Genomic DNA, 23,834 nt, shown 5'->3' on the forward strand with positions numbered 1-23,834 from the left:
GCTCAAGCGGTAGCGTGCTCGCCTGGCATGCGTGTGGCCCGAGTTCGATCCTCAGCACCACATACAATCAAAGATGTTGTGTCTGCCGATAACTAAAAAATAAATATTAAAAAATTAAAAAAAAAAAAACAAAAAAACCCCAAACTTATGCGATTCTGCAGGAAAATGGATGAAACTTGAGAGTATTATGTAAAGCTAAATAAACCAGACACAGAAAGTCAAGGGTCATTGTGTTTGCTCTCAAATGTGGAAGCTAGAGATTTAAAAAAGGGGGGTGGGGGGAGAGAATTTCATGAAAACAGACAGAAGCCCAGCAGAGTAGAGGAATGGGACGGGGCGGCTCTGGGGATCAAATTGACCAAGTTATGTTATGTGCATGTGTGAATATATCACCATGAATCCCATTATTACATATGATCTCAATGCACCAATAAAATTAATTTAAAAATACTGAAAAGTAAAACACATTAAAAACTTTATTGTAAGTATCACACATCTAAATTTGCATCAATTTGATACAGTGCTGCTCGTTTTGTGGAACATACCAGTCACACAATTCGCTTACATGGTAATAGCTCTGGAGCTAGTCACACCACAGTAGCCGCCTCCTGCCTCCCCACCTCCCTGACTGCATTTCTGCAGTCTGCTCTGCCTCACCCACCATAGGAGCCAGGCCCGGGGCCAGGGAGAACCTGCTGCCAGATGGGCCTGCTGTGGAGGAAGACAGGTTAGCCCTGTAGCGGGATGAGGGTCGGCAAGGCTCTTTCTCTTCTCTTCCGGGGCTGAGCCTGCAGTGGGTCAGCCACCATGCTTTCTGGCAAAGCCCTGCAAGGCTCCAGAAAGCAACTATTCCCTTTGTCCTGTGACACCCCCGAGCCTGAGTGGCTAACTCTGACTTGTCTGAGCAAAATTAACCTCAAGTAAGCGTCATGGTGTATTCCAGAACCTCAAGTCAGTACTTGATTACCATCATTATTTGTAATAGAAGTTGGGAGAATGAGCTGGAGAAATTCCCTGACTGGAACAGGCTGGAACAGTGTGGAGCTGGGATGAGCTTTAATTTCTCCTTCATCACCGAGGCCCGGTGGATACAGCTCATCCCCTGGGAAGTGGGGACACTGACAGCCAGTGGGATTTGAACAAAGTTCAACAACAAAAAAATCGTGATTAGAAAAGTCCATAAAAAATAAAGAATAATTTTACATGTCCTTTCTTGAAGTATCATTACCTGTCCCTCTTCACGGTGGCAATGATCAGAGGGTACATAGGAAAAGTCACTGCGGTAAGAACATTACAACAGTAACGATTTCCCATCTGGACTGCTTTTCAGTTGCCCACAGAAATCTGCAATTTTAATGCACCTGAACACAGTAGGAATGAGTGATGATTCTCCAGACTAAGGAAAATGCCCAATAAAAAAATAAAGATAGAAAATACATGCTAATTTAATGGCAAACTTATTTTGGTACTACAACAGTAACCATCTCGGAGACAGGGAAGAGGTGCAGTGGGAACCACCCTCTCCCCATGAGACATCGCTGCCTGAGCCTTCTGGGTACTTGGGCTGAGGTGGTGGCCGGGACCATGCCACTGCCAGTCAGTGGCTGGACTGGAACATCAGTGCTGCAGTAGGAAGTTGGTGGCCACATTGAGGTCATTGTTTGAGGCTCTTAAGGCTTCCAAAGCGTCACCTCTGGAGAATCCCATCTCCATGAGCCGGGCGACCTGTGAACAGACAGCAGAACCCAGGAGGTTGACGACAGCACTGCTTATCCTCCGACCCCCAAAAGGTTCCCGTGTGAACTTTGTAGGAAGGGTCAAAACTGAAACCACCACCTCCTCCCCCAAAAAGAACCCAAACCAAGTAACTGGTTTCTATTCCAATGTGAAATCTTCTGTTCTAAAAAGCATAACAGGTACCAATTTACTACATATGGTCAATAAATATGTATTATTATCTCATATAACTTCATTTTATAGTTGAGGAAATGGGGCTTCTCAGGGTCAGTGACCCACTGGGACCAGGCCTTGGGAGCAGCCAGGCACAAGGGGTCAGAATGCATCACTGGGACACTCCCGATCAAGCTTCTGCTCTGACTCAGGACAGGCAGGTGTCACATGCATGTGAACTGCCTCACTGGACGCTTGCTCCTGAGGATCACGACATGCTTTCAGTCCTTGGGTAACACATCAGCCCCTGCCTCTGGGGGCTGAGGCCTTGTCCGCCTGTGGCCTCTGTAGGCAGCAGCAGTGGTGGCCATGTACACAGGAGGCCGAGCTTGGTGTGAGGCAGCTGAAGCCTGCGGGGACGCAGCCACACCAATCCTGGGGCTACGAATGCAGCTTCCTGTACTTTGTACAGTCTCCAATGTTCGAATCGGCAATATTACTAAAGTTTACCTGTAATCTGTTTTCCCAACTAAGAAGGACTATAAAAATATTGATAGCCTTGGATTAGCTACAGGAATCCAGTTTTTGCACTTATATTAAAATTGATCATACCTGCACCAACATGGTAAGAGATGATACTCTTCTAACCGTTGAGATTTTCAATGACATATGCATTAGAGAGGCTCTGTGGACTGACCTGAGGACTCCCTCACCATTTAAAAATTCCTTTCAGATAGGAAGTGATACACTGGCCACACATGGAAGAACAGGTCCACCACTCTTCTCCTGCCCCTGCTCAGGGAACTCTGGGTGTCACCGAGTGGGGGTGAGGTGTGCGTGCACAGGGCTGGAGGGGGGCTGACCGGCAGGACCAACAGGATGGAAGGCTCCAGCAAGAAGAAGAGGGTGCAGGGCAGTGGAAGGGACTCAGGGGACCCCCAGGCCCAGTCCCCACCTCCCTCAAGAGCCTTAGGGAAACTGCTGAGAGGGTGTGGGGATACACAGGAGGGGACACTTCTCAGAAGTGGAGTGCTAGCTGGTATTTAGAAACTGAAGGCGTCATTCGTTTCATTATAGGTTGTGAGCACTGACAGGGTGAAGACTAGGACCTAACTCTGCAGCAGGAGGGCTGCTCCTCCCGACTACTTCCACTCCAGCTCCACCGTCACAGAAACGCACAGCGGGCTGCATCCTCGATGTGGCTGCTGACTAGAGGACAGGCCTGTGCTGTAGCGGGGGCCCACCCAGGTGAGCCAGTGAGATGTGGCCCAGGCACAGCGAGGCGGTGCCCACAGGTGCCCTGAGCGCAACTCCCTGGCTTGATGGACAGCCTGGAGAGAACACAGAAATCTTCTAGCTTCGTTTCCCTCCCAAGGAAATACTCACCTTTTCTAGAATATCAGCCTTGGCCCAAGGCACCAGGGCTGCTCTGCCTATCTAGTGGAAAGTTCTTCCTCGTACAAGCAGAACCTGATCTTCATGGGACGTCACAGGTCCTAATTTTGCCCTTTGAAGTGGCAGAAAGCAACCCCACGTCCCCTTCCCATGAGAAGGATGTGACAGCCCTGTGCACGCGCACCTCACTCCCACTTGGTGACACCCAGAGTCCCCTGAGAGGAGCAGGGGCAGGAGAAGAGTGGTGGACCCGCTCTTCCCTGAGTGGCCAGCATATCACTTCCTTTCTCCCTCTATCCCTTGGCTCCTCTGGGGAACACTCCCAGCCCCCTGGCTCCGTGGCTGCCCCTTGGCTGGGTGCTGCCTCTGCCTGGGAGGGGTCTCTTCCCTTGGCCCATCAGCGGCTCTTCACCTGTCGGCTCTTGGAGTGCCTGCTCTCCCCAACGTCTCCTAGTCCAGAGGACTCAGGACGAGAAGTCCTCGGGGGTCCCACCTTCCTGTCCCGGGCTCACTGAGGCTGTCCCCACCACTGGACTGTAAACTCTCTGAGAAGAAGGGCTATGGCTGCTTTGTTCATTTCTGTGTTTCAGGATCTAGCAGCTTCCAGCCTGGTCCCTTCTGTCCCATGCTCTCATTTATGCATCACATCAAAATGTGCCTAGAACAGAGCACAACACTGCGGGCGTGGGCTGACCTGAGTCCTGGGTGCTGGAGGGCCGCCCTCCTCTGACCTTGCCGTCCACTTAGATGAAGACAGCACAGGACGCTTTTGAGGAAGCAGACTTGTGTGCACACGTGCTTTGCGCAGGGAGCCTTATCGTGGGACATAGGCTTACCAGACAGAGAAAATGACCGAGTAGAAACAGCGTAATTCTTTCAAAATGTGAGAATTTACACTGAAAACCTTTGGGAAATTTCACCTGAAGCTCTTCAGACCCGGTTTCTCAATCCTCACTTCTAGGCACATGACACTGCACATCCCTGCCTGTTTTCTAGCCAACTAAAGTGAATTCTTTTATATTTTAATTTTGTTGTCAACCAGGTTAGTTATCTCCCTCAAATTTGTATCACCCTGAAATTTGCTTAGTAAACTTCTCAAATTTGTTGGTGCTGAGATGTCACACAGCATCCTGGTGACATCCTGTGCCAGCAAGATTACTGTGGTACCTTGGATGAACACAATCTTTTTGATGTTCACAAGTCACCTGGTTTAGGCTCTGCCAGATGCCAAGTATCAATTTTGCCATCCTGTTCTTGGGATTCACTTTCTCCTTTCATTAGGGGCATTTTGAAGCTGAGTGTTACTCCCCATCCTTTCTCGAGCCCCTGTGTCCGGGGTGGGGGATGGGCTGGGGGACCAGCACCGATTGCACTGCAATAAGAGGGAAATCTCTGGACTGGGCAGGATTGACACGAGCTCTTAAGCTGTTGGTCTCAACCGTCTGCAGTTAGGGAACTCCGTCCCAGGCCAGTGAGGAGCTGTCAGCCGCCACCTTTCCATCCATTATCTCTGCAAAAGTGAAGCCGCAGGCCCACCTCAATGGTTTGGAAAAGGCTGCCTTTACTATCCCTCTTGGTCACCTCAAGCACAGCTGAGGACCGGCTGCTTCTGTGCCCCTGGCCAGCAGGAGCAAATCTATTTGCTGTCCATTAGCACAGCATGGGGGTCAGGACTCACTGGAGCTGCAGAGCCCAGTTCAACAGCAGTTGGGGCACCTGACCTTTCCTCCACTGGTGAAGATGCTGATGGCAGGTGGTGACATGCAGGCCGCCACAGCAGAGCAGCAGCCAGGCTGCAGGGGCCCCACTGTCTGGAATGCCACTGTGTCTTAGCCACATAAGCAGCGTCCAGCGTGAGGAGCAAAAGCTTTTCTTCCTCCTGAGGTCATTCCCTCCTAGGCGTGTGCAGCCACACGCACACTGGCACTGGCTCACGGCCCAGCCTGGCTTTTCACAGGTCTCTGCAGAAGACTTTCTGCCATCTGAGCAGGCTGTGGGCTGGCAATGCAGGCTGAGGTGGGCCACTAGGCCCACTTAGGACGGAGCTGGTTTGGACCTTGCATGTTCTTTAGAAGTGAGAAGACCAGTGTGATTAGAGGGTTTTCATTGCTGACAAACTTGGTATGTTTGTCAGAGAAAATGACTAAGTAGAAATAGTTAGCATTGTTTTTTTAAAAAATGAATATTTATAGTAAGAAATGGTACCTGTCAAGCTCCTCTCACACGCAGAACACAACATGGATAAATGAAAGTGTATGCTTGGGCTTAGGTATGTGGGTGAAAACCAGCCAACCTGGAGGGAAGCCCCTGCTGCCCCTTCTTCAGGCCATCCCTGAGGTCAGTCCAGGTGGTAAGAATGGGAGTAACAACTAGCCACAGAAAGAACAGACACCCACAGCTTTCTCTTTTTTCACTAAAAATGACTGCTGTGGACCTTAGCACCTACTGGCTCAGAGAAGCCCTGGCTGCCCAATCCTAGCGTGTCTCATTCCTGCCTCTTCTGTGAAGGACTCAGGAGTGCTCCGAAGATCAACTCCCGTGTTTCAATGGCAGAAAGACAAAAGTGAGGCCTCTGCAGATGTGCAGTCAGGCAACCAAAACAGATGGGAAACCAGAGGTCCACTCTTCCTCAGCACAGACATTCAGGAGGCAAGGCTGGTGGCCAGGGTGGCTCTGCAGAAGTGCAGGACAGATAGCTGGGCGCTCCCAGGAGGCAGGGAGACCAGTTTCCTGGCGTCAGTCCTGCATATGCACGGGAGAGCTCTAGAATGGACACATAACGGGTGCTTGATCCATGTCACCTCTTAGGATAATTATTACCATGAAAGCCTCTGGGCCAGGAGGGCAGCAAGCTCTCCCTCTGGACCTCTGAGGAGGCCCTGATCCAGAGCCTCGGATGGCCCCCACCTGGATCTATTTTCCACACTCCCTTTCACCTGCTTCCACTTCACTAGTTTTGTGCCTTTGTTTGTCAAGAACTGATGTGTTCTTTACAACAACAAAGTGCAGGCACACAAATACACAGTCCTGGAACAAAACCTTCACACTTAGAAACCAAGAGGGATACATGCTGCAGATTTCTAGTTTAAAATGACATAAACAAGAACTGGCCTAAGAAATCTAACTTGATGAGACCAAATGAAGCCAGAGGATGGGGACAGCCTTCTTTTTTAAAAGGTGAACATAGAATTTTAACAAAAAGGCCAGCATTATTTTAGTGACTCTTGGAAATACTTTATAGATTTTAGCAGATACTCAATCCCAGTGATTATATGAATAATGGTATTTATAGAAACTCAGCCCACCTCCTGCCCCAGCCAAAGCAGAGATTTTAGCTTCCACATGTATTAAATCACACCCAAAGCCTAAACTAATGGCTTCTCTGTGGGCTGCTTCCTATCTTTGCAGTTCAGCTATGGGATGAGAACCCTCAGGTCTAACCATGAGAACCTGATCAGATTTAACACCCAAGGGAGGGGAAATCCTCACTGTAGTCTCTCAGTTTGATTTGGCCAGATAACGAAAGCACATCATGGCCAGTTGAAACCCAGTGGGTTCAAGCCAGGATGAGCAGGTGCAGCCGGCCCCCTGCTGTCTGGCTCCCTGAGGTCCTGGCCAGGTCTGCCTCATTTCCACCCAAGGGACAGGGTGGTGCACTCAGTGCTATGGTTGTGAAGCATGAAGCTGGGGCATCTGAGCTGTGCAAGTTCTTTAAGAAATTGGTGGTCCTCTGGCAAAAATAGCCATAAGCATCTCAAGGACAAAACAAGAGAGTGAAGACACTCAAAAGTCTTCAAGAACAGGCACGACGGAGCATTTTCTGCCGTGAGCAGAGCCAACAGCAGGGCTACACACACTCTCATTGAGTCAGCCACACTGTCAACAGCCGTCTGTCTGGAAAACTTACAAAATGCCCATGGGAGTTTTCTGAGCCTGTCCTTCAACATTCGCTCTCAGAGCACCGTGAATACCCTCCTCCTGCTCCCGCAGCAGAGTTTCCGTTGAAAATCCTCACCGTGAAACATCAGATTAGTGCAGCTCAGTTTTTAGTCCAAAAATCGAAAACATCTTTTTCTCTAACTTTGTTTAGAAGCTAGCTATGGTTAGTTACTGTCCAAACAGGGTCCTCTACTCTTGTGTCTTACACAACTATCTATTCAGACTCAAATGTGCCAGCAGAGGCGCATACCTGTAATCCCAGCAGCTCAGGAGGCTGAGGCAGGAGGATTGTGAGTTCAAAGCTAGCCTCAGCAATGGCAAGGTGCTAAGCAACTCAGTGAGGTCCTGTCTCTAAATAAAATACAAAATAGGGCTGGTGATCGAGTGGTCGAGTGTCCCTGAGTTCAATCCCTGGTACCCTCCCCCTAAAAGTTCTTCAAATGTACTATCCAATGTCTGTCTTCTGTGATGTGCCAGAGGAGAGGCGCAGGGATGATTTGACTTTAGGACACCAACCACAGGCTGGGACTGCAGTAGATGCAGAGCCTGGCTTTGCCTCTGGGGGCTGAATGTGACTATGGGCATGCCCAGGCGCCCACCAGGGGCAACTTCTCCTGCATCAGCTACCTGTGTCATGGGCCAGACACCACAGCGTCAGCAGCCCTCTGCAACCCCCTGTGACGCAGCCTTGTGGCTGGCTGACCCAAGGTAGGGAACCCAGACAGGAACAGGCGCCACCACAAAGCACTGTCACTGTCAGCTGACAACCTTCCGAAGAACAAGATGGAATACACTTTTCCCATATCACTGTTCCAAAGAGACCACACTGAATGAGGAAAATCCTAGAGATGGAGATAAATCTATACCACTTTCCCTTTTTAAAAAAATTTAAACATCTATGATTGGGCTATGTGTATGCATCCTCAAGATAATTCTTATCCAAGAAAACTAGTGAAACTCCACTTTGTATTCATAATTAATTCCTTTTTGTAACTAGTAAAATGGGACTTTTGTTCCAATGACATTCATTACTAACTCCCATCAGGGACAACTGGGCTCCCTTTGTCCAAATGACACTGTGGTTTTATTTAACTTCCCTTTAGCTAAGGGTGTCAAAAACAAAGGGTGTTTGGGGTTCTTACTTCCCAAATTCTAATGCTTGTAGAAAGCAATACCCACCTTACGGTGGCCCCCACCTGATCCCTAGGGGTCAGTCATGTAAGGGGATTGCCCTTATGTGGTAGGCCACATGCACACCCTGTCGGGATAACAGGGGACACAGCTGGCTCTTCAACTCACCTCACAGCACCAGCTGCCCCTCCCCGCGTTCTGATGCAAGGTTCCTCCAGGATTCAGTGAGGCAGTGTGGCTCTCCCTTCCCTGTCCTCTGATGTCCCTTTCTCACACCTCCTGATTGAGGAGTGGTTCCAAGTTATTTTACATCCTGCCTGGCCTTGGACTGCCCAGAGACTCTCCTCTTTGGCCTCTGTTGCCTGCTTCTGGGTCAGGTAGGTAGTAGGTCCTCCATAAGGGCTGAGCAAGCTTCCTGCCTATATCTTTTTTAAAGCACCCAGCAGGATCGGGCACCACAACAAAGATGGTTTAATTATCCAATTGTCACCTGATATTTCATTGTAACAAGTGTACCTTTGGTGTCTTGTTAAGAAACACTCCTAATCAACCAGATTCACAGAGGTGGAAAGTTCTGAAAGGGAAGCCCACGGAGCACACCTTCCCTGTCTGACACTGAGTACCTGAGTGTGTCAGGCTCTGCGGGGAGGAAATGGGGCTGACCTGGTCCCAGCCCTCAGGGAGCTCCTGTCTACCAGGGAAACCAGACACCATGTGAGGCACAAAACCAACACCTGCTTACAGCAACCATGAGTATTCAGACCAGACACAGAGGGTGCACACGTGGGCATTAGTGAGGGCTCTGCTTCCAGAGGCTCAGGGTTTAGGTGGGTTTTTGGAGACGTGGTAAGGAAGCCTGTGTTGAGAGAACTTCATTAAGATACTGATTTTCAGATAACACATTTGTTTCAGAAAACACATTTGCTAGTTTATCAGTTAAGACTTTAAGTATCCTACAATTCTCTCTCTTCTTGGGCTAATGGAAATCTCAGAGGACATAAATGGAATCCACATGACCTGTATCCTGTGTTATAAAATTGTCACTAAGGTACTGAGTGGCACTTGGTTGGGCCAGAGTCTTCCAAGCACCCAGGTGCACCATGTTTTCTAGGCAGGATGGAAGAAATTATAGCTGTGGCTGTGATAAGGAGCTACCTCTTCTTCTATGTCTAGTCCACCATCTGGGGAACCATGATGATGTCATTTCCTGTTTAACCCTCCCATGGCTGCAGCCTAACAGCAGAGTTCATGCTTGTGTGTCAGGCCTTGGGAAACCTGTTCCGCCTGCTTCCAGACAGTGTCCTGCCCTGCCCTCTATGCCAACTTCACCTGAGTCTGGTGAACTTCCACTGGGCCCCTTCCCTGTGAAGGCCACTGCCCTGACCCTCACAGCACCAATTCAACAGCAGATGAGCCTTTTCCTGGCAGTGGTTTCCAGGCCTGTCTCCCTGCACTAGGCTCTAAACTCCGTCATGGCAGGAAATCCTACTTTATTTACCTCAGTATCAAGACATGAATGGAAGAGAGGAAGTGGAAATTTGTTTATCTTCCCTTTGTTAAGTCCTAGCTTTTTTTGTCCTGTTTAACTTCCTCGTCTGATTTCATCTGAACGGTCATTTTTTTTAAACCATGCAGAGGGTTCAAAAGAGACACACTTAATAATTTCTTCTCCTTTGATTTAAAAATATGTAAATATGTCCATATTTCGTTATTTGTTAATTTTGAATATTAGTGTAGTATAAAAATACCTGCTTAAGGAAAAAAAAAAAGAAAAAAAAAGAGAAGCTGGATGTGTGTGGTAGCACATACCTGTGGTCCCAGCTACTTGAAAGGCTGTGGTAAGAGGATTGCAAGTTGAGTCCAGCCTGGGCAACTTAGTGAGATCTTGTATCAAAATAAAATTTATAAAAAAGGGCTGGGTGTAGCTCAGTGGTAGAGTGCTTGTTCAGCATGTAAGGCCCTAAGTTAGATTCCCAGTACTATAAAACAAGAAAGCATAAGAGAGAGACAGACAGACAGATATCCTTATTCTGAAGATAGAAGACACCTCAGCACATTCGATTACTGAAAGGAGTTCACTGGACAGCTCTTGGTTTTGACACTATCTCCTTTTGTCTTCCTCTCCCCTCCTCCTTCTCCTTTCCCTCCTCCATCACTCGCCTGGCAGGACCCTCTACACTACCTGACCCTCACTGGACCTGGAGCTGGTGACACCCTTCTGGTCCTCCTGGCAGCCCTGCAGCCTCGTTCCTGCACGGCTGCTTCTCACGGTCACTTGTTATTCCACGGCTCATCCGACATCCCCCACCCCTCGGCCCACTTCTTGGAAAGTTCTGTAAACCAGCAGGGACCGGCTTTTTCCCTCATGCTCCTCTCTGCATGTGTGCACCACGATGGCCAGAGCAGGCGTCTTGTCCTTCAGTTCCCGGGGACTGCCTTTAGCAGTCTGTGTAGTTTGCCAGTCTGGGCAGTGTGAGGCACAAGGTGCAGCTCAGAGCTCTGCAGCCTTGTCTAGCTTACCCCCATGGGACCCACCCTGGTGTTAGGAGGGACAGGGATGGCATCTCCGAGGCAAAGGTGCTGTGGGTGTACCCACCAAAACCAGGAGTGGGTTCTGAGAAACCAAAAAAATCTTAACAGCAAAAAAAGCAAAAGTAGAAGAGGTGGCAGATGTCCATGGCCGTCTGTTACACTAAGACTGGGCTGAGGAAGGAGGCACACTCTCTCAAAAGAACATTCTGCTTTCAAATTCATTGCATATACTTCCCATCTACTGGATTTTACTGAATAACTCTCATTAAAAATATCTGAAGTGTATGGTTATTAGAAATGCTTATATGAAGTTTTCTGCTATTTTTCTGGGTTTAGAAAATTATGAAGCTTCTTTAATGCATTATGACTCATTTACAAACACATTTAATTAAAAAATCAAGGATAAAAAGTTATTAAAGTTGGCTTAATGTTTTATTAACATAATATTTTAGACAATATCTAGCATTAACAAACTAATCAAGAGCTCATACAGTAACTTTGTACTCTTCATCATAAACATCTTGAAAGGAGGATCAGTAGGTTTTTTTTTTTTTTAATCTTTTATACTCACTGTAGCACCTACCCAAGAAATGCTGAGACTGCATAATAAATAACACTTGTGAGCCCTGTGTCTTTAATGCCATGATGGTTTGTATCTGCCACTTTCAGGATAATCAAGAACCACAAAAAGCAAGACTTAGAAAAATCAGTGAGCAAGAAAGCGTAAATAACCTCTTGCACATGTGCATCTTCTCACAACCCAGAGCAGGGGAGAATTAACTGCTGCTTTAGACTGATATGGACATCATGTTAACCTCACTGCTATCATTCTGGGAGGATCAGGAAAAGTGATTCATTTTTTAAAAACCCCTAAAGACTTCAATTACATACATTCTCCTTGTTCTCTGTTTTTGACAGTTTTTCCCTGTCAAAGTGCCAAAACCAAGAAATATCTCACCTTTAAATACCTCACGCCCTTAACGGCTTCCTGAAGAATGTGACTCACTGCTATACCAAGTAAACAATAAGGTAACAGAAGTTTGATCTTTCCACCTGGATTTGAGACTATTATCTTACTTTTCAATCTGTTACTATAAAGATCTTATCCCTGGGGACAGCAGTTGTTGAAAAGTTCTCTAAACAGGTAGAGGAGAAGTGCTCTGGCTGCACAGCCCCCTGACTGCCTGAGCCAAGGGGTGGACAGGCACAGTTGTCAGGCACATTTTAGTTTCTCTCAAAAGCATTTACCATGGTCTAATCCAGGGGTGCTGGGGAAGCCTCTCTAAGGGCCACTGCTGGAGTTCCAGAAAACCTGAGGACACAGTTTTGCCACCAGGTTGGGTGCCCTGCTCTTTGTTACTCTAGGGCTAAGAGATGAGGAACCTCCAGGCATGGTGTGGCCAGTTGTGAAATGATGATCTTGATCTGCTTTGTTTGATGAGGAAAAAAACAGCATACACAGAAGAAAAATTTCCAGTTTGAAATAATTTCAAACTTGGAGAAGTTTCCTGAATAGTACCAAGAAACCCTATTTACATCTTCATTCAGATTCAGCAACTGTTATTTTGTTAACTGTTTTCCCTGTTTCTCTGTCTGCACACACAGAGCATGTGCACATTCACTCTCACTCAGACTGTTCCTGAGCTACCCAAGGGTGGGCCGCACACAGCCCACTTGTCAGTATGGATGCCAAATCCTGCAATTTAACATGAACATGATACTGTTTCTAATTTATGGTATAATCTCATCCTAAAAGGGCCTCCCCTGCCCCTGATTTTCCCTATAGAGAATCTTGTTCAGTATCGATACTGAATCTTGTTCAGTATCGAGGTGGCAAGGCTCCCCAGTTCCGGTAATATAGAATGGTTTGTGACATGAGGGTTCCTGAAGAGCATAGGCCAGGTAGTTTAGAGAATGTCCCTCATACTGGTGAAGTTCTGTGCCTGAGTGTAGCACTTAACAGCCGTGCGCCTCTCAGGGTGTGAGCACGATGTCTCTCTTCAGCACTGCTAATGTTACTTTGGTAACTCGGTGAAGGGGTTGCTCACTATACAGTTACTGTTTTCTTTTTATAATTAAGTAACTTGTGCAGACATACTGTGAGAGTATATTCATCCCCAAGTTTTCACATACTGATGATTCTTCCCTGAACTGATTTTTATTTTTACCATGATGGTTACAAAAGTAATTTTCCAATACTGCTATGCTTTCTGTAGTATGTGAAATTCTACTAAAAAGAAATGCATTTCCTTTCTTCTGTGTAGGTATTTATGTAATATTTATCTATTAATATCGGTATAAACTCACGAATTCTCCCTCAATGGATTATACCATACTATTGTCCTCATTTATGTGCTCAAACTCAGGATAGATGTGGCCAGGGGACCCTCAGGGGGCTCGGGAGTCCTTATGACATGCCCCACCAGTTGCTGAGCACTTCCCCACTACCTGCACAAGATGTTCAAGGTTATTTTGCTCCTCCCCACCTGGGCCTGGGCCCACCTTTTCTCTCAAGAGGTCTGGTTCCTTTCAGTGGGGAAAACTATTTGGAAACATATCTGGGCACTGGGTGTGCTCAATGCTACTAGGATGTCATCGGCTTCTGATCCCTATCAGTCAGAGCAAGGGCAGGTGTGTGTGTAAGGACACATTCATACACACACACAAACACACACACACACACAATCATGGTTTCTGCAGACACTGCTAGTTCTGATCCAGCCCCCAAGGGTTCTTCCTTGCTGTCCCATGTTCTATATTTGTTCCTTCCTTTTTCCACAGTATGACACCTATTTCCTGTATTTCCTAATACATGTGACATAATTTTAGAATCCCATTCCCATGCTACTATGAAAAATAAACCTACAAAGAAGAGTCTTAAGACTTGTTTGCAGTTTTTTTCTTTAGACTGTTCAAAAATTACTGAAATTAATTTCCCTTTAATGTGATTATGTTATTCATTTGAAATATAGTTGAACCATTTATTTTTCTTTTCAATTTTACATTGGTGCCTATTCTTGTTGATCTGCTTTTCAAATATGTACAATATTAATATGATTTAAAATCACAAGTCAAAACCATACCAAAAGTGCTACTTTCTCCCTATCTTTCTACTTCTTTCCCACCTTTTGTAGGAAACCAACTTCATTAGCTTCTTGTATAAATAAAATAAAACAGATTTTAAAATCAGCCATCATAATGCATTTCTTTTTCCTAAATCAAACCTTCCTCAAACACGTCGTAAGACCTACCATAGCTGCTAATAAAGGTCCAAAGTTGTTGTCCCTGGTGGCAATTTAGCTGCTATAAAAATCTTTGCATTGATATGCCTGATTTCTTTCAAAATCAAGCTTTTATTTTCTTTCCTCCCCTTCCCTTCCTTTTTTTTTCCCTTCTTTTTTTTTTCTCCTACTGGGGGTTGAACCCAGGTTCTTATGCACTCTAGGTCAGCACTCTATACATTGAGTTAATCCCCAGCCCTTTTTATTTTGAGACAGGGTCTCAGTAAGTGGCCCACACTGGCCTTGAACTTGTGATCCTCCTGCTCTAGCCTCCTGAGTAGCTGGGATTATAGGCATGCACCACCATGCCAGGTTACAAAACCCAGGGCTTGACTTCTTGCTGGCTAAACCTCAGCACAGCCATACCAGGTGTGGCTGATTACCTGTTCCTCAGAAACCTCCAGAGGAGGGGAGGCCTGCTGTTCTGACCGACGACCATCTTGATAGTTTATGTTTCTCCGCTGACGTAAAGGAGGGAAAAGACGATTCCAATTGATCATTCCTCCCTGAAAAGAGAGTAACACAATCATCAGACATCAGGAGCAGAACCACCACCAGGCCTAGAGGAGTTTTCTCTCCAGGTGGCCACATAGAGGGACGGGGAATGGAATGTACTCATCTGCTCCAGGCAAGCAATTCAAGTCCTAAAGTTTCCCAGTCCCCTTCAAACGACAGGATAAAGCCAGCAGCCTGCTCAAGGTGCAGAGTACAGGAGGTAGAAAACCGGTTTGTGCAACTGGTCATGAAGGATCAGACATTCCTAATCTTGGCCTGCGTCCCCACTGTCCCCATGGACTCTGTCCCAACAATGGTCAACCTTTGCAGGAGGCCATCTCACTAGAGGCAGAAAACTAGTTTTCTCCAGCCGCTCTTTAAGGAGCCACTCCTCCTCCGCACCCCATCTCCTCCAGTCCTCCAGGTAGGTAGAGTCTGAGTGTGCTTGGACGGCAGGCGGTAACACAACCTAGTCCAGCAACAGGCCAGAGAGGAAAGGGATGTCACACAAACAGAGCAAAAGACTCAGAAGTCAGGATCAGCGACCACCCTTCTGAGAGTGGCTTTATGAATACCTAATCGTGATAGTAATGTCATTTCTTGCTCAGTCTATGTCACCAATAAAAAAAGGTAACTCTGTGAAGAAAAATGTATTACATGATGCTTTTAAATCTCTTTAGCTATGTTCCAATCTTCGAATTTTCTAACTTAAATCTCTATTTCTAGATGTCTTCCAGTTATGGCAAAAATCATGGGCTAAGATAACCTGAAAATCTGCCTACTATCAAGACTTAAAAACACTGGATTAAATATTTGAAAATATTTTATGTGTACCTGAACACAAAAGGAAGGAATGGAAGGTTTCACAACATGAGAAACAAATGGACTCTGGGAACCAAAACAGAATCCAACAGGCTGCCTAGGCAGAGGCATGGGGGTAAACCCAGGCCCTGCCACATAGACCCGTGGGGTCATCCCTAGTGGGCTCAGGGGATAAGGCCCTGGGTTTGAAAGAGGCAGTGACCAGGAGATCAACTGTCTGCCTAAAAGGCACAACCTTTAACTGGCAGTACCCCAGTGAAAGAGAGGTTAACAAAAATCAAACCCCAGTGGGGCATGTGGTGCACACTTGTAATCCCAGTGGCTTGGGAGGCCAAGGTAGGAGGACTGTGAGTTCAAAGCCAGCCTCAGCAATTTAGTGAGGCCCTAAGCAATTCAGTGAGAACCTGTCTCTAAATAAAATACAAGAAAAGGGATGGGGATAAGACTCAATGTTTGAATGCCCCTGAACTCAATCCCTAATTATCTACCCGCCCCCCCCCCAATCAAACCCCAGAGCCTTTCCTTCTCAGGGAGAGGACTCCTGCTCCTGCCTGAGAAATGGGAACAAACTGGGGCAAATTTAGGGTTTAAGTTTCACTATGTATGTACACATGGGTCTCAGAACTCATGAAAGTTATAGAAAAACTCCTGTGATGCTAACTACTCAAGAGGCTGAGGCAGGAGGATCACAAGATCAAGGTTAGCCTGGCCAACATTAGAAGACCCTGTTTTAAAAAGGGTTATGTGGTGGAGCCCTTGCTTAGCATACTCGAGGCCCTGGGTTTAATTTCTAGCACTGAAAACGAACAAACAAAAAATAAAAGCTAGCTCAGGGATGGAGATGGATGCATCCAAGGGGCCAACCAGAAGCAAACCCAAAATTACACTGGAGAGGGCTGGCAGTGTAGCTCAGTGGCAGAGCACTTACCTAGCATGTGCAAGGTCCTGAGTTTTATCCCCACACCTCCAAACAAAAAGCCTCCAAAATCATCCTGGACAGATCCTCTCCTGCTCTGGGACTACATGGGATATATTATAGATAAGGCTCCAGTGATAAAAGATTCAGAACCCAGAAGCACAAAATCCACAAGGAGAAAACCATGTATTACAAACAGGATGAAATCCACAAGGAGGGGCTGGGGATGTGGCTCAAGCGGTAGCGTGCTCGCCTGGCATGCGTGTGGCCCGGGTTCGATCCTCAGCACCACATACAAAGAAAGATGTTGTGTCCGCCGAAAACTGAAAAATAAACATTAAAATTCTCTCTCTTTAAAAAAAACAGAAACAAATCCACAAGGACTTCAATAGAGAACAACCTGAAAAGTGATTATTAAAAACAGAAGTCCTAAAGAGACTAAGATACACAAAGGTGACTTAAGAAAAGAATAAGGTATTATGAAAAAACTCAAGGCAGATTTGGGGAAAAAAAACAGAATAAAAATTAGGGAAACCGAAACCATTCCCACCTCCCCTCCAGCTAACAAATGTGAAATATAAAGAGATGGGAAAAAATGTCAGAGAAATATTAATCAAAGAAAGCTGATGTTGCTATATACCTATCAAATAAACAGACTTCATATCCAAGAAAGCAGACCTGTGAGCTTATCAGACACCCCAGACCAGCAAATAACAATCCTACCCACCTGAAACACATAAGAGAAGAGCCACTCAAAACAAGAGTACGGAGGCACACACGGATGGTCTTCTCAGACCACCCGGGAACAAGTTGAGTCATGACCCTGACTCTGTCCTGGGGCTTCATCTTAGCTGGATCTCCCTGCTTGACGTGGCCCCCTTCAAAACTGTTGCCATCCAGACCCTCACCCAGAGGAAGCTCCTCGTCCTGATTAGCTCTGCACCCTGAACAATGCTTCCAGCTGGTTCTTACTCATGTAAGCACCTGGAGGGACTCTTCTGCTCTCTCTGCCTCTGCTCAGTGCTACCGCTTAAAACCTGGTGACCACTATGAACCATTAACACTATTAGCCAACCTGCAACTGGTGTGCCACTGTGTGAAGTGTGGTATGTGACTGGAGTTCTAGAGATAGTAATAACTAAGATTGGAATGGCATAAGAGAACCTGAGATTGCCTTGTCCTGGTTACCAGTGAACCACAAACATCTGGTGAATTAAAGCTGCTGAAAGTGATGTAGCTTGTGAACGTACTGATATTCAATAAATTCTGATGTTGTGGGAAGACATGAACACATCAGAGTCTGGTGTATGTTGATGGCATAGTTTACTCACAAAAAAGACTCATAGAGGGAATCAATAAAACCCAGTGTTGACTGTTTTGGTTTTTTTTTTTTTAATATTTATTTTTTAGTTGTAGTTGGACACAATACCTTCATTTTATTTATTTGTTTATATGTGGTGCTGAGGATTGAACCCAGGGCTTCATATGTGCTAGGCGAGGGCTCCACTGCTGAGCCACAACCCTAGCCCCGCCCCAGTGTTCACTGTTAAAAGGTCAAATAAAAGGGATAAATCTGGCAAGCTTGATAAAAAGACAAAGAAAGAACCACAAATGAATCAAATTAGGAATAACAGAAGGGATAAATGATAGACTTTAAAAAATCTAAAAATACTTAATTCATACCAATAACTGATGAAATAGACAATTTTCTAGAAAAATATAACTTACTAAAACTCAAGAAAAAAATAGAAAATGGTAATCATTTCTGAAATCTAATCAGGAATATCTGCTAAAGCTCCATGCTTTGTGTGACTCAGAAAATCCACCTCTGGACAAGAGAAATGCAAACACATGCTCATCAAAGGGCGCCACCTTGAATGCCCTCAGCAGCTGTCTGTGCAGTAGTCAAAGACAAGGACCACAGAAAGGCACATCAGCTGTAGGATGGGTACCTTACGTTGCAATCGCAAAATGCAATGCTCTACAGCAGTCAGAACAAACAAACTTCGACTTGAACTTCAGCGTTGAGCAAAATAAATCACCAAGAGAACGTCTGTGATTCCTATTATATAAAATAGACTTTTATCCATGTATATTATATGTTAATTGAATAATGAAATGGTACTTAAAACCATTCCCAAAAAGTCTATCAAAGCTTTAAGGACTCACTACCTCAGAGAAACTGTCCATAGAGAACAGAGCAGGAAGCAGAGCCCACGCCTAGCCTAATATCTTGAGGCTGGTTTAATATTGTTTCCAAAACCAGACCAGTGCATTCTGAGAAAGAAGAATTATGGAACAATTTGTTTTCCATTTGTAGGCAGATACAACAATCCTAAACAAAATAAATAGCAAACACAACCCAACAATACTTAAAATTAATCATTTTCTCTGGTATGAGGTATTGAGTGAGAATTTATCTCCATAATCTTGGAAAATATAGGAATAAAATTCTCGCACTAACAGATTGAAGGAGAAAAACCAAGTGCTCATCTCAAAAGATAAGAAAAAAATATGATAAAACTTAGAACTCAGGGAAGAGACAAGAAAGCTCGAACCTCTGTATTCAGCACAAGCTGTAGCATAATGTGACTACAAACCAAGCCCAAACGAAACCACATACAACATGGAAAGAGAGAAACAGCCACCAACACTCACAGATTGTGACTGAACAGGCTAGAAGGGCTGGGTTTAGCGCCATGTGGGGCACTGGCCTCCTTGGCACTTGTGAGGCCCTGGGTTCTTCCCCAGAGTCTGGGGGGAAAAGCAAGAATATGTTGAAGACAAGGGAGGATACTCTATTCGTTGTTAGGACTTCTGTAGTAATTGTGGTATTAACCCAAGACAGGCAAAGAGTCCAGAGGAGTTCAGAAATCAGAAGCAAACACAGCACATGTCCTGTACAACAGAGGAGTCGATACAGGCCAGTGAGAAAGGGCTTTTTTTGGCAGTACTGGGGATTGAACCCAGGGACGCTCTACTACTGAGCTACATCTCCAGGCCTTTTTTATTTCTTATTTTGACACAGGGTCTTGCTAAATTGCTCAGTCTGGTCTCAACCTTTCAATCCTCCTGCCTCAGCCTCCTGAGTTGCCAGACACATTACAGGCATGTGCTGCTGACCATTAAATGGTCATGGGTATATGCCACTGACCATTTAATAAACAGGATTGGGAGGACTGGTCACAGACACAGGAAAAGACAAAATTAGACCTTTACCTCATACCATGCACAAAAATAACCTCCACAGATTAAAGATTTAAATGTGAAAAGCTAAAATGTTAAAACCTTCAAAAGAAATAAGAGAATATTTTTATGTCATTGGGCTAGGAAAAGATTTCTAAAACAAATATATAAAGCATAAGTCACAACAAAAAAGACGGCTAAAAATGACTGCACTACCAGTTAAGAACTTCTGTATTAAAATTCAATTGTTGTTGACTAAAAAAAGTAAAAGGCAAACTACAGATTGAGAGAAAATGTTTACAACATGTATCTGCCAAAGGACAGTATTCATAATATATATAGAACAGTAAGGACAAAAAGTAAATGACAGGAGAAAAGTAGATAAATGTATGTAAGTAGATAATTCACGGAAGAGGAAATCCTGAATCAATAAATATTTGAAAAAATGTTTAACCTCACTATTAGGGAAATGCAAATGAAAACAATTAGTTATCTTGTACCCACAAGATAAAATTTAAAAGTCTAACAATATCACATGTAGGGATGGTGTAAAGGAAATGTGAACTCTAAATTGCTGATGAGAGTAAAAATTGAAAGCAAAGTCTTAAGATCTAGTAAAGCTTCTCATTTTATGATCCAGCGACTTCATCTCTATATCGTTACAAGTGCCAAAGGGGCAGTTTATGAGAATGTCCTGTGATGCACTTATTATATTGGTAAGACGACGAAAGGAATTCAACTGTTCCTAACTAGGGAAAGAGTGTTTCTGTTACATAAAACACTACTGTATGAACAGCTAGAAGGAATGAACTAGGCCTACATGGAGAAAACCAAAACTGCAGTGTTCAATGAATGAAGAAAGTTTTACAAGAATACGTAATACCATTTACATAAATGTTTAAATACTCTGAACAACAGTAGATGACTTTAACCTTTTTTATGGACACAATGGTGGCAGCTTTGCATTCTACAGGTATTTGGCAATATCTGGAGACAGTTTGGGTTGTCACGTGAGGGGAAGCATGGGGATAGGATGGGGGTGCTATTGCACCTACTGGGAAGGGCAGGGATGTTGCTGAATGTCCTGTGATGCACAGCGCAGGTCCACATCAGACGGCCTGGACCAAGCCATCAAGAGGCCCTGACCAGAACATGCAGTCCAGACACTGAGTGGGCATCACTCAGGGCACACCAGCTACAGGCCTGTGCCATTGCACCTGTAACATCTCATTTCTTAGTAAATCCGACCCAACCCAACCCCTCTGCTCCCGTGAGAGTGAAAAGTACTTAAAAAGCAGAGGCGGCAGGAGCTCTGGGTTCTAGGATGTTTTGACATCAATCTGCTCTTCACTGGGGGTTAAATAGGAGCCTCTACAAACAGGAAGCGTTTCCTTCACCTTGTCTTCTTCAAAAGCAAGAACCACACACTTTAAAAAGGAGGAAGGAAACAGCTTGCGTTTTGAACAGACATTTTGTAAAGTATTTGTTATTAGTTAGCAAGGAGAGTTTTCAAATGAAGTAAAAATTCTTGAGAAAGTAAATAAATGATGAATTTTCCAACAGGGGAGCAGCCAAAGTTTCTGTCATCTAATCAAGCAGAAGTTACACAGAGAGACAGCCACGCTCTACAGGCTTTGGGAGTTTCTGAGCGGCTAGGCCCCCCGAGTGCACTGTGGCTTTCCTGGGTGCTTGTGGCTCCTGGCAGGGCCCAGAGACTCCTCCTCACTCACATGGAGCTCCCGATCTCCTGGGGGAAGGCAAGCTGTCCAGAAACAGAAAAATCAAAGCAATTCAAGATGGCACTGATTAAGGACGAAGCTTTCCTGTGTGGCACCTGTTCAGAGGGCTGGCAATGACCAACTGCGACCACAGTACAGGGGTAAAACTCCAAAAAGGATTTTTGGGGTGGGGTTTGAACATGCTCAATTTTAAAAGAAGAGAACGATTTCAACAATGGAAAAGAACACAGAGTTTTTCAAGGTGTTCAAAGATATGTACCTATTTCAAGGAACAAAACAATGCCAGGGAGATTAGGGACAAAAAGGCAGAGAAACGGAAATAGCCAAGAGCAGTCTCCAGGGCCAGAACACCTCGGTTCAAATCCCAGCACTGCCTTTGCTGTGGGACCTGAGTCATGTTTCTTTGTAACCTCTCTCTCAGTTTCTCATCTTCAAATGGAAATAGTAAATGCACCACCTCTAAGGGATGTGATGAGAATTAAATGAGTTAGTACAAGCAAAGCATTTCAAACGGCCTGGAAACGGCTTACAGGGTGTTGGAGACTGGCTCCCTAATACTGGCCTAATAATTTATAGGAAGATTACAGGGCCCTGGAAGGCGGCTGTGGGTAGAAAGTTCATACACATTCCTCATGTGGTCAGCACAGCCCCAGCTCAGTGCAGCATGAGCCAATTCCTCAGCCACGCAGGTGCTCCATGAAAGAGTGACATGGAGAACAGTTATAGATGGGCATTATGTGAAGTCTTAGGAATATGAAAATTACTTCACAAAGTGTCCTGATTTTATTTTTAAAATGTTGGCAATGGAGGGGGTATGCACCCCTTGTTCTCTGTCACTGGTGCTCATACACACGTGTTTATCAGCCAGTCAGGTGATGAAGTATAGAGCAGACAGGGCCACCTGCAGACCACCGTGCTAGGAGGCATCCCAGGGAGGAGAGCGACAGAACTGCGTGGCGACGCTGTGCTTGGTACAGAGGAGGTGAAGCAGAACTTACTAACCCTGCTGTAGATGGAGGCTTTCCACCAAGTTTCACCTCATGGCACATATAAAAACTAGATTTGCATGATACACAGGGACAGCCAAAGCTGCTCACAACAGCCTGAGAGCCGCAGGCCCTTCCCAGCTGCCCCCCACCCTCTGGGGGCTGCGGAGATCAACATCTCAGCCCATCTGTGGCCCTGACTCAGTGGCTGGGAACCTTTAACCCAGAACATCGGGATACCTATGCATTCAGGGAATGTCCTGATTCAATGGGAGCATTTTACAGTAGGGATGACCTCTCAAGGGCAGGAAAAAACCAGATTCTTTTAGTTACATCAGTTGAAGCAAAATCAGAATAACTGAGTGTCTACTAACATACCTGGTAATAACACCTTAAGTAATGAAGCCAGAACGAGAATAATGACAACATTCTTGTCTTCTAGAAGCTAAAGGTCTGGAATTCTAATCATTAACAGTGTTTCTTGTTTCTTTCATCCGACCAATAAAGCCCTTTGCTGATCCACCGGTTCTCCTTGGCTCCACCTGATTTGACCCCTGCACTGGGCTACGCTGGCCATTCCTTGACATTGTCTCTTCTCTAGGCTTCAGGGATATCACAGTTTCTTGGTCCTTTCAGTCCTCTGCCAATGCTTGCAGTGTCCTCAGAGTCCTACTCCAGCTCATGTCCTTCAAACATTGGTGTCCCTTAAGGTTCTATTTTGAGGAGTGTTGCTCCCCCCTTTCCATGTTCTATCCACAGGTGCCCATTCACCCCAAGGCTTTAGTCACCATGTACACAGCCAGACTCCTAAATCCTCAGAGCCACAGAACCAACTTTCCATGGACACACTTCCATCTAAATATTCCAGAGACATGGATGTGTCTTCAACCAAACTCACCTTCAATCCCCTGTCTTCTTGTGTCCTCGGAGTTGGGGAGTCATACCTACATCCATCCTCTGCATAGGCCCCACCGCCAGGCTTTGTCACTTCTAACTCTTACACACCTTCTCAATCCCCTTGTCTTCCCTCCCCTCTCCCCCCACCCCCAGATGTTTTAGACCACTGTCAAGGGCAGGGGTGGCTCCAGAGTGATTTCCAAAGATACAAATCTCATCATGTTCCTCTCTACTTAAAAACCCACCAACAGCCTCCCACTGCCTTCTTATTAATTTATAAAAATACTTATTGACTAACAAACACAGGCCTCTTACTTGCTAACTTATTTTTTTTAATTAAAAAAAATGATGTTTTCTCTACCAGAACAGGAACTACTGAGAAAAGTGGCATTGTTTTTTATTTTTGAAAATCTCTTTAATGTCTGAATAGAAAATAGCTGGATTTTTGCATCTGCTTCTGCACTCACTTCTGTTGTAACTTGGTTATTGAAGTATATGAAATCCTGCCTCCACGGGTAAGTAGAAAAGAAGGGGCAGCATGTGAGTCTTTTCCCACAGCTGCAGCTATCCTTCTTTGGTGCTACTCAGCAAGTCCCACTGCTTTTAGGACACAACTGAAATTCTC

The 23,834-nt window shown here is 45.4% G+C and overlaps 1 protein-coding gene across 2 annotated transcripts in view; it reads right to left on the bottom strand.

The window, feature by feature from the left end:
• Nucleotides 1–461: 461 nt before the first annotated feature.
• Nucleotides 462–23,834, bottom strand: part of UBAC2 (UBA domain containing 2) — a 159,494-nt gene continuing 136,121 nt past the window's right edge. For both annotated transcript variants that reach the window (XM_081281050.1, XM_081281049.1), the window contains 2 exons: nt 14,552–14,674; nt 462–1,725 (listed from right to left, as the gene is read on the bottom strand). In XM_081281050.1, coding sequence (XP_081137176.1) covers nt 1,618–1,725; nt 14,552–14,674 — 231 coding nt within the window. In that variant the 3' untranslated portion in view covers nt 462–1,617. The remainder of the gene's footprint in view (nt 1,726–14,551; nt 14,675–23,834) is intronic.

The sequence above is a fragment of the Spermophilus citellus genome (genome assembly GCF_964194105.1).
Source record: "Spermophilus citellus genome assembly, chromosome: 1".
In the NCBI taxonomy this organism is placed as follows: domain Eukaryota; kingdom Metazoa; phylum Chordata; class Mammalia; order Rodentia; family Sciuridae; genus Spermophilus; species Spermophilus citellus.